The sequence below is a fragment of the Phascolarctos cinereus genome, unplaced genomic scaffold (assembly GCF_003287225.1).
Source record: "Phascolarctos cinereus isolate Bilbo 61053 unplaced genomic scaffold, phaCin_HiC Scaffold_2;HRSCAF=192, whole genome shotgun sequence".
Classification (NCBI taxonomy): domain Eukaryota; kingdom Metazoa; phylum Chordata; class Mammalia; order Diprotodontia; family Phascolarctidae; genus Phascolarctos; species Phascolarctos cinereus.
The window spans coordinates 101,697,319-101,709,532 of NW_027555625.1; the positions used below are offsets into that span (position 1 = coordinate 101,697,319).

The 12,214-nt window shown below is 34.8% G+C and overlaps 1 protein-coding gene across 5 annotated transcripts in view; it reads right to left on the bottom strand.

The window, feature by feature from the left end:
- ASB3 (ankyrin repeat and SOCS box containing 3) overlaps positions 1-12,214 on the bottom strand; it is a 131,731-nt gene that overhangs the window by 33,829 nt on the left and 85,688 nt on the right. For all 5 annotated transcript variants that reach the window (XM_020996271.2, XM_020996267.2, XM_020996268.2 and 2 more), the window contains 2 exons: positions 10,538-10,673; positions 2,215-2,392 (listed from right to left, as the gene is read on the bottom strand). In XM_020996271.2, coding sequence (XP_020851930.1) covers positions 2,215-2,392; positions 10,538-10,673 — 314 coding nt within the window. The remainder of the gene's footprint in view (positions 1-2,214; positions 2,393-10,537; positions 10,674-12,214) is intronic.

Genomic DNA, 12,214 nt, shown 5'->3' on the forward strand with positions numbered 1-12,214 from the left:
CCTCTGAGAGGCAAAACACAAATATGATTTTCTCTTTGTTTCTTCCATGTAAAAAGAGGATGGCAAGAAATACTTGGCAGAACCTGAAATTCAGTGGGAAAACTAATACAAAAACAGGATGTGAAAGATAAAATCTCAGAGAAAAATTATTTCTTAAGCCCAGAATTCATCACTAGAGTTGAGGACAAAAGCCAGGAGAGTTCTGATACTAGTCTAATATTCAAACTGAATTAGAAAAACAAATATATATAAGACATGTTAGAATAAACTAACAAGTAAAAATGAATAAGAATGAAAAATATACAGGGAACTCAATCAAATTTATACAAATAAGAGCCTTTCCCCACTTGATAAATGGTCAAAGGACATAAACAAGCAGTTTTCAGAGGAAGAAATCCAAGCTATCAATAACCATAAGAAAAAAAAAAGACTCTAAATCACTAATAATTAGAGAAATGCAAATTAAAACAATTCTGACATACTCCCTGTAATGTATGACTTGGCTAAGTTGATAAAAATGGAAATGACAGAGGCTGGGAGGCTAGGAGAAAACAGGTTTTTTTAATGTACTGGTAGAGTTACTGGTAGAGCTATGAACTGACCCAACCAATCAATCTGGCAAGCAATTTGGAATTATGTTCAAAGGGTTATTAAAAGGTTATTAAGGGGCAGCTAGGTGGCACAGTGGATAGAGCACCAGCCCTGAAGTCAGGAAGACCTGAGTTCAAATCCAGCCCAGACCAAACACCTGAAGCTTACTAGCTGTGTGACCCTAGGCAAGTCACTTAACCCCAATTGCCTTAAAAAAAAAGTTTATTAAAAGCCTTTGACCCAGCAATATTGCTGCTAGATCTATACCTTAAAGAGCGATCTATATTACATACTGCTAGGTCTCTCCCAAAGAGGAAAAGGACCCATTTGTACAAAAATAGTTATAGCAGCTCTTTTTGTGGTGGCAAAGAATTCAAAGCTGAGGAGATACCCATAAATTAGGGAATGGCTTAACATATGAATATGACAGAATGTTATTGTGCTAAAAGAACTGATGAAAGGAATGGTCTCAGAAAAACCTAGGAAGACTTGTATGAACTAACGCAATGTGAAGTGAGCAGAACTTGCAGAACAATTTATACAATGTCAACAATTGTAAAGATAATCAACTTTGAAAGACTTAGTAATTCTGATTAACACAATGACCAACCACAATTGCAAAGGACTCATGCTATCATGAAACATGCTATCCATCATCTCCAGATGGAAAGCTGATGGGACTCAGAATGAAGACTGAAATATATTTTCTTCTCTTTTTGGACATGGCTAATGTAGAAATCTGTTTTGCATGACTATACATACTTGTAATGGGTTTTGTTTTTCTAGCCTTCTCAAAAGGTAAGAGAAGAAAGGAAAGAATTTGGAACTGAAAATTAAAATAAATTCAATATTTTTAAAAGAATGAGAAATATATCAAATTCAGACTCAGGTTCCTATAAATATAACAGATTATTTTTAAAGTGTGTTCTTGAGTCATATTTAAATATAGTATTGGCTTAATGCAATTTAACTTTTCTAATTTTTTTGTTTTAGAAAAGCATATTAATCTCTTTTTCACAGACAAACATGCTTTCCTGCTCACAATGGCTATTATACAATACTGCTGGCGCCATATATAACCAAATTTTAAGCAGGAAGAGGGAATATGTGGGAGTCCCCAAGAGATGAATCTGCAAAACTGACTATGAAGTGAAAGCTTTAGTATAACTGTATTTAAATTATTACTAACATTAATTATAAAAGACTTTCAATTTTGCAATGATAAATCAAAGGATCTTTGAAATGTGTAATTCAAAATTATTCAGTACTGGAATTTTTGTGATTTTGCAGAAAACCAAAGTCTTTAATTTGTTTCAAGCTAACTACTACTGCCCCATTACTTCACAAACATTTACACATGCTAATACACAATCATACTCTTAGAAGTTTTCCTACTTTGACTATGATCAGAGGGTGCAACATCCTACCAAAATCTTTTCCAACTATAACACTAGATAACCATTGCTAATAAGGTGATCATCCAGGGAAATTGTGTCATATTAAAATATAACAAATCATGACATTACAGTCAAACAATCTATTTTCTGTCTCTCTTTTACTGCTGGAAAAAATGTTCACTCTTTATTAATGTTTAATGATGAGACTTTTTTTTTGAGTACCTACCTTATATGACCCATTTGTGCAGCTGCATGGATAGGTAACTGCCATTTGTCCTCATTACAATAAAGATTGGGATCTGCCCCTTTAGAAAGTAAAAGCTCCACACAGTTTATATGGCCCTCTTGTGCAGCAATGAATAAAGGAGTAGCTTTGTCCATAGCTTGACAATTGACATCAGCACCTGATATAAAAAAATACATTTAATAGGCAATCATTACACAAACAACAAAAAATTACAACCAACATAAATTAAATTAATACTTATGCAGTAGGCACTAAAAAGTTTCATCAAGTGGCACAGCTCTTTTTGCCCATGGGTATTATTGTACAATCATATTTATTTTTCTGACTGATTGATAATCATTTAAATTGCCCTGCAATTTACACATATGTGTTATATATATATATATACGTATACATATATATATATATATATATATATATATATATATATATATATATATATTCTCTCTCTCTCTCTCTCTCTTCTCTCTCTCTCTCTCTCTCTCTCTCTCTCTCTCTCTCTCTCTCACACACACACACACACACACACACACACACACACACCCGGTATATTCGAAAGGCAGGACTTGAACATAGGTCTTCCTGTTTCTAAGACTAGCCTTCTCTCTATGCCAGGCTACCTTACATATGATAAGAAGAGAAACCAGTCAGTAAACATAAACAAAAAGGCCACTATGAAGATCATTCATTGCAGCTTTACCAACATCAACTACAGAAAATGAAGAGGTAGAAAAATGCTAAAAATAACCCAACAAGCTCCTTCAAAACAAGTCAATATAATGAAGGTGCACAAAGGGTTAAATGACAAACTACATATTGGAAAACATAAAACAGATTTGAGAAGTGAAAAAATATAAATGCAACAGATCAAACATTGACAAAGAGTCACAGGACTACTAGGACATAGCCACTGGATAGGATGTCTTTAGCTTAGCTGTTTTTCTTTATTACAAGGAAAGGTTCAACTAGGGGCAGGAACCAGGGAGAGAAGGATAAAATAAGGTTCACCTTAGAACCAAGGCTCTGATTGGTGAGCTTTCACTTTGTCTACTTGCATACCCAGTGCTTAGCATGGTGCCTGGTACATAATGAATTTTTTTTTTTTGGTTAGGCAATGGGGTCAAGTGACTTGCCCAGAGTCACACAGCTAGTTAGCGTTATGTTTCTGAGGCCAGATTTGAACCCAGGTCCTCCCAAATCCAGGGCCGGTGCTCTATCCACTGCGCCACCTAGCTGCCCCATGAATTCGTAATAAATGTTGGGGGTTTTTTTCGTTTTACTTCACAAAAGATATTAATAACGTGTAATTTTAACTGTATAAAAAATTTAAAGGCTGCCAATGAGAAGTGAGACACTTTCAATCTGACCTATTCAAATGAATAGTCAATGTTAAAAGGCGGGAAATGGAAAAAAAGCAAAAGAACTGACCATAATTAGTATCATTTCCTAGTAATATTAGATTTCCTAATAATAATATAAAACAGTCACCACAAAGAAGACACCAAAAAATACGGAGACTTTCTTAGCTAGCACACACTTGATTTCCTTGCCAAGAGGAAGAAGATTCAATGAAGCCAAGGGCAACAATGCTTTAGAATTTTAAAACTTTACAAAACTCTGGAAAAGGTTGACAGAAGATTATGATAAATAATCCAAAGCAGCTTGGTAGGAGTCCCAATTGAGCAATATAATTCCAAGGTATTTATAGATGATACTGGCAAGAGCACAACAAATAAACACAAAATGGCACAATCTATCAACATTTTTTCAACTATTTATTATTATCATCAATACCAGATCAATCAATAACCATTCATGAAGCATCACTGAGTGTAAGGCTCTGTTCTTATCACTGAGGATATAAAGACAAAAATGTGATAATCCCTGGCTTCAATAAATTTCTATTCTATTGTATAATATGCACATGAATAAGTATATACAGATTACATACAAAATAATTTTGGGAGGGAAGGCACTAGGAGCTGGGGCCATCAGGAAAGTCTTCATGTAGAAGCTGAAGTACCAGCTGAATATTAAAAGGGGCAGAAGAATGGAAGAAATACATTCTAGGCAAGAAAGATAAACAGTGCAAAGGCACAGAGATGAAGATTCAGGATCATGGATAAAGAACAGCAGTAAGGCCACTGTGATTGGACTATATCTGAATGAAAGAAGATGTTCTTGTCTGGACTATCTATCTGAAGGAAGGAGTATAATTTTGTCTTCTATTTCATATTTCTATTTTGTCTTCTATATCCAGTGCCTGACACACAGTAGGTGCTTAATAAATATTTGCTGATTGATTGATGAGATTTATAATTGGGCTGGAATTGAGGCCAGGTGGTGAAGGGCTTTAAATGCCAAATAGAGTTTCTATTTCATCCTAGTGGCAACAGGAAGCCAGTGGAGTTTTTTATTGAAGATGACATAGTCAGACTTGCGCTTTAGTAAAAATCTCTTGGGCAGATAAATGGAGGAGGGATGGAGTGGAGGACAGGGGGAAAAGATATTTGAGAAAGGGAGACCAACAAATACATTTGAAAACTAACCCTTCAGTTCCTAATGAGATATTTGAAGTAGAAATGGCACTTAAGAAGATGAAACTGGGAAGAACAGCTAAAACAAGTCAAGTAACAAGAAAATCTATGCTGGAGGTAACAAAATCTTGAAAGCATTTAGGCATTACTATAAAAGATTACTAGGGAAAAGATATTAAAAGAACAGAAAAGTCACCAAAAAAAAAGCAAGAGAAAATCTGAATAACTCCCAGCCAGTATAATTTGTTGTTATTCAGTCATTCAGTCATGTCCAACTCTTTGTGACGCCATTTGAGGTTTTCTTGGCAAGGATACTGGAGTGGTTTGCCATTTACTTCTCCAGCAGATTGGTCACAGGTGAGTGTCTGAGATTGAATTAGAACTCAGAGCCTCCTGATGCCAGGCCCAGCATTCTATTCACTGTGCCATCTGGCTGTAATCCATATTAAAATGATCCACATTTGAATTCAGAGTATCCTAAATGAAAATATGAAAAATGAGCAAGAAGAGCTTCACAAATGATTCCCTACAAGGAGCTAAATTTTTGTTGTCATACTAAAAGGTACAGAGAAGGTTTATTTTATGTTTATAGTTGTTAACTGATTGTTGATTACCTGAGCAAACAAACAAAAAGGTATTTGACTCAACAGAGTAACAGAAATCTCTCTTGCATATGGCAAAAGCATGAGAGATTATTTGATAAGTACAACAGAGATAATTCTGTAAAAAGACACCTGATTATCAATATTAAGCAAAAATATTATTTGTATTTAAAAAATGGAGATATACATTTACCAGAGATGTTTAATACCATTAAAGAGGATGTACTGTGCAAGGTCTAAGGAAAAGAGGAATTCTCTGGGGATAAAGAGGTACTCTAGACATTCTTATTAGCAGAAGAAATTGTGCTGACTTCATCATATCCTTGAGCAGCATGGGGTCACCCTGAGGATATTGACAATTATCCCAAACCAGGAAAAATTAAATGGATGAAAAATGCTTATTGTCCAGACTATGACATGTATTTAGAGGCTAACCCACACAGTTAGCACCTTTACACTTGTGGGACATATAATGAAGGAGGACAATGGATTAGTTCAAGAATTCAATGGGAAGGAAAAAGGCTAGATAGCATCTGGGAAACTTTGTAGTGTTTTTAATTATCACAAGTTGCTTCCTATACAAAGGCCCATCTTTTTAATATAAAAGTTCTCCCAGCAATGCAATATACCCGTGAATCTCAAAACACCAAAATTTTTTTGATTTCAAAATTTCAAGGGATTGAGAAGTAAAGAAGACTGACAGCTATGAGAAAGCTTAAGTATATTTACAAGAAATAGAATAAGGAATATCATTGAGAAAATGAGGTGAGCAAGACATGTGATGAATCCAAGGTTTAGCAAATGAATAGCCCAAATACTGCCCTGATAATCACAAAATGTTGAAAGATATTGAAAGAAGTCCTCTCACAGACTAAATAGTTGCTCTGCATAGACTCTATAGGAGAATAAGGACAAGAATTACACAGGATTAGCAGGCACAGGTAAGTTGAAGTCTGCACTGATGGAAAAAGTAGCCACATAGATGAGATCACAGATCTACTAATCACTAATAATAATCACTAATGATATTTGTTTATATTCTCTTTATTGGTACAGTTAATTGAGCACTAGACCAGAGTCTAGAAGGCCTAGTTCAAATCCATCCTCAGACACTTAGCTATGTAACTCTAGGCAAGTTGCTTAAATTCTGCTTCAGGTTCCTCAGCTGTTAAATGGGGATAATAATAGCATGTACCTACCAAAATTGTAAGAATTAAATGAGATGATATTTGTAAGGTACTTTGAAAACCTTAAAGTGCTATATAAATGCTAGCTTATCTTTGACAGTTTAGGTATCAAAACCATATCTGCCTTGCAGAAAGAGTTAGGTAGAATACTATATATTTTTGAAAACTGTATATAATATAGAGATTATTTTGCTCTTCAAATGTTTAAAGCAATTCATTTGTAATTCCATATAATCCTGCTGCCTTTTTTCACACCACTCAATAATAACCTATTTAGTTTCTCTTTCTAAAATTACTTTACTGGGGCAGCTAGGTGCCACAGTAGATACAGCACTGGCCCTGAAGTCAGGAGGACCTGAGTTCAAATTTGGTCTCAGACTAAACACTTGACACTTACTAGCTGTGTGACCCTGGACAAGTCACTTAACCCCAACTGCCTAAAAAGAAAAAAGAAAAAAATTTATTTTACTTAAGTTACCTATTCTTTTGCTTTCTCAATTTGGACATTGTATATGTTTACAAAAATTAATTACCGGCCTCTTAACTCTATCAAAAAAAAAAAACCCAGAAGTTAGTCTGATATGATCTGTTCTTGACGTTGCTGCTTTGTGAGCATGGCTTCTTTTTCTAGATGCCCTCTAGCCATCCTTTTATTAAAGTCAAGAATTTTGCCAGAAATTAAAGTCAAAATTTCTAATTTTTTATTTAGCTGTTTATTTGATGCATCATTTAGTTGAAGATGTTAACAGTATAACACAAAATGCTCTGCAAACCTTAATGTGCTATATGCTTGGTGGGGAAGTAGACAGAGCAGTAGGTCTAGAGTTACGAAGAACTAAATTGAAAGGTAGACTCAGCCTTAGAACCCACATGATCCTGGACAAGTGACTTTACCTCTGTTTGCCTTAGCTTCCTCATCTGTACAATAGGGATAATGACAGCACCTACCTCCCAAGGTCTTGTGAGGATAAAACAAGAAAATATTTGTAAAGTGTTACATAAATGCTATTATTATTATCAATGTAATAAACATTCATTAAGTATCTATTATTTGCAAGATACTGGCTAAGCAGTGGAGAAACAAAGACAGAAAAGGATATAGTCTCTGCCCTGAAGAAACTTATCATCTACTAGTAGAGTACAAAAGCACATAATTAAATCAAAAGGTAATTTCATGAGAAAATAACATTAACAACTGAAGAGGTACCAGAGAAGGCTCCACAAAAAAGGTGAAATGATGTTTGAAAGGTACTGAAATCCCCTACTCTTAATTTTCTAAGGGTTTTTTTTTTGGAAATAAGTATACTTTTTCTTTATGATTTTATGTTGCCATGTCATTTGATATGTTATCATTTAGTAATAAAACAGTAATAACAACTGATAGTTTAATTACATCATAGTACTTTGAGCTTTGCAAAATTCTGCACATATCATTCTTGTGATCCTCACAACAAACATGAGAGATAGGTACTACAGATATTATTATCCCTATTTTACAAATGAGGACGGTGAGGGTCAAAAAAGTCCTGACTTGCTCATTATAGTTTCCCGTCAATGACACTTTTAAATATAGTATAAATATTCTTAATTAGCTCTCTTTATACTAATTTGAATTCTGCTTTGTCAGTTATGATCACTGTAAGTGGTTTTTTGGAATTGGCTGATCTACACATACCTTTTAGCACTAGATGCATTTCCTGTAAGCAACAAATTGTTGGGTTATTGTTTTTAATCTACTAAATAGCCCTTCTTTCTTTTAAGATGGCAATTCAATCAATTTTGTTAATTGGTTATAATTATTAAACTTCATTTTTATTTATATATCTCTGCCTATGTTATATCCTATTAAGAGACTATAAGCTCCCTGAGGTCAAAGACTCTTTAATTTATATCTTATGTCCCTTAAAAGCTACTCATTTTGTTTTGTTTACAGTAGGCACTTCATAAATGTTCATCAGATTGGGCTGGTTGGATTGTATTTGTCTTCTGCTGTTATACTCCGCTTTATTAAAAGCACATACAAGACCCTCTAAACATAATCCCTATATTTTAGACTATTAAGTATGCATTTTATGGAAATTTAATCCTTTCCCCACTTTCTTCTTTTTCTCTGTTGGAATGGACCTATGATTACATTAGTGTACAAGAGTTTCAGTGAGGAAACTCCCCCTACCAATGCACATAAGCAATTGCTCTGCAATTTACAGCCTTTGAGAATTGTCTAGAACATTGAAATGTTAAATCTATATTATCCCTTCTCTCCCCACTTGCCCACTATATCTTTATTATCCTTACCAAGACAGTGTTTTTGCTCTGATGTTGCTAGTCTCTTTCTCTCTCCACTCTTATATTTGCCCATTATAGTTCCTGCCCCACCCATCCCCCCCAAGCCTTTTCTTTCTGCAATGCTCACAGCCAATTCACTCATTCTTTTGCTCCTTCCTCCCCTACAAGACTAAATATATCATTAATACAATCACAGGATTGAGTGTTCTCTTTTTGTTGTTACCATCCTCATCTCTTCCAGCTGAAGGAACTGAAATCCAATTTACACTACCATCAAAAAGCAATTCTCCAATCTGGCTTAGTAGTGCCTTAGTAGATGAGTCCTGGGAAACTGCCTAAGCTTAAGTGACTTGCTCAGGTACACAAGTAAATATCAGAAGAGGTTTTGAACTTAAACCAAAATCTATCAGTTAGTGACAAAGTAGTATTGTACTTAAGACTTGCTATTTCATCTAACCAGGGCTGTCCCTGGATTATTTTCAGCTTTATTGAGCAGAAATAATTAACCTCCTATCTAAATTAACAGTCTATACACTACTTAGGTTGCATAAATGAGTCTGCCCTGTTGCATATCCCTTTTCTTCTCTGATAAGTGTACCTGAAATGATCCTAAACACTGTGCCTGTGCTGCTAAGTACCACTATTCATCTGGTGGCAGCCCAGGAACTACTCAAGTACAGGGTTACTATAGAAGAAATACAGAAGAAAATGCCTTTAAATAACATGTCCTGTAACATCGACTCTTTTTACATTGATGAAAATGTCATAGAAAGTAAGAAAGCCATTTTCTTATACTTGCCTATGAGATGCTAAAAACCAAGATATAAACATTAAGCCAGCAGGAAAAACTGAAGGTAAGTGGAAGTCAGAGCAACAAATTATGAATTTCAATGTGAGATAGAACACAAGAACCTCATGACCAAGGAACAAAAAAATACAATAATGATAATAAGGGCAATAAAATTAGATAGAATAAGTGGAGCTTCAGAATCTCATACGGGAAATGAAAAGTGCCAAAAAGACATCCTGAATTCTGGAAGAGTCAGGAATAAGGTAGAAGGCAGAATAATGTTGTCATTTGTTTGTTTGTCTCAAGGACAAGATCCCAGGCAGTGAGTGGAAAGGGAAAGGTCCCACAGCAAAAAAGCACCATTCACATTAAAGTTGTGGTTCTGTTGGGGTTTTTTTTTTAAATAAGAACAGACTACAGGACAAAAGTAGCATAAAACAGAAGAAACCTATTGGTTTCAGTTGATGACAGTCACAGAGAAACCTACAATAAGATTATTTTAGATAATTACACAATCCAGTCAAAATAGACAAACCAAAGCACAAAACACAAAATTGTTTCTAAAAATTAAACAAAATGTAAAAATAGTCATCCAGTAGAAGGCCGGGAACACTCATGTTACAGATAGCCCACCACTCAACAGACCAATAATCTTGCTTTAGAAAGAGTTCATGATGCCAGACTCTGATAAATTGGAAGCTTGACATTGCAGAAGGTTAGCAAAACATTGTTAATAAATGGGCCCATAAATCAAATAATCATTACTCTTATGCATCATATGTGCAATCAAAAAACTTTATGATCTAGTTTAGATTTATTTGGTCATATCATTCTAGGAAGAAGAACTAAAGTTAAATTATTTGTGTTTAACCATGCAGAGGCTGAATAGCTGAATCTTACCAGATGAAATAAGTACATTCAAACTTTCCAGCTTTCCATATTGGGCTGCAACAAATAAAGGTGTGATCCCAAAGTCATCCTGGCATTCCTTGTTCGCTCCTTTTTTAAGAAGCAATTTTATTAACTCAGTGTATTCCTGAAGCATAAATTCACAATTAAAATGAGAAAAACAGGGAAGAAAAATATGCTGTCTAATTAAACATTCTAACAGAAACTTAGAGAGATGTAGACTACAAAACGTCAGAATGAATGGAATTTGTAGGGTTAAGTCATCAAATGGGTTAATTTTATCTTTTACCTTAAGTTAGCACAACAAATAAACAGAAACAATATTAGTGTCTTAGAAATGAAGCAAAGTAGGCAAAAATCTCCTGCTGCCTCAGAATATATATTTTCTACCCACTGCTAAAAAGTTTCTCAAACAAAGCTAATTGCCTGCAAATTGACTTCCATCCCAATTTTTGTTGTTGTTGTTGAGGCAATTGGGGTTAAGTGATTTTCCCAGAGTCACACAGCTAGTGAGTGTTATGTTTCTGAGGCCAGATTTGAACTCAAGTCTTCCTGCCTCCAGGGTTGGTGCTCTATCCACTGCACCACCTAGCTGCCCCTCATTCCAAATATTTTGTATGATAACATCTTAAATATGCCATCCAATCTGTCAGATTTATGGAGAACAGAAGAATTTTTGACCAAACAAGAGATAGAAAACATTATGAAATGTGAAATGGATAATTTTGATTATATTAAATTGAACAGGTTTTGCACAAACCAGGCCAACGCAACCAAGATTAGAAAGGAAGCAGAAAATGGGAAAGAATTTTTACAACCAGTGTCTTTGATAAAGGCCTCATTTCTAAAATACAGAGAGAACTGAGTCAAATTTATAAGAATACAAGTCATTTCCCCAATTGATAAATGGTCAAAGAAATGAACAGGCAGTTTTTAGATGAAAAAATCAAAGCTAGCTATAATTATATGAAAAAAATGCTCTAAATAACTATTGATTAGAGAAATGCAAATAATAACAACTCTGAGGTACTACATCACATCTATCAGATTGGGTAGCATGACAAAACAGGAAAATTATACAAGTTGGAAAAGATGTGGGAAAACTGGAACACTAATGCATTGTTGGTGGAGTTGTGAAATGATCCCACCATTCTGGAGGCCAATTTGGACCTATGCTCAAAGGGCTATAAAAATGTGCATGCTCTTTGACCCAGCAATACCACTTATAGGGCTATATCCCAAAAGAGATCATAAAAATGGGAAAAGGACCCACCATGTACAAAAATATTTACAGCAGCTCTTTTTGTGGTGGCAAAGAATTGGAAAGTGAGGGGATGTCCATCAACTGGGGAATGACTGAACAAGTTGTGGTATATGAATGTGATGGAATACTATTGTACTATAAGAAATGATGAGCAGGCAAACTTCAGAAAAACCTGGAAAGACTTTTATGAACTGATGCTGAGTGAAGTGAGCAGAACCAGAACATTGTACATAGTAATAGTCACATTGTGCAGTGACTAACTTTGACAGACTTAGGCTCTTCCCAGCAATGCAAGGATCTAAGACAATTTCAAAAGACTCATAATGGAAAATGCTATCCACATCCAAAGAAAGAACTATGGAGTCTGAATGCAGATCAAAGCATACTATTTGTCCTTTTTTTTG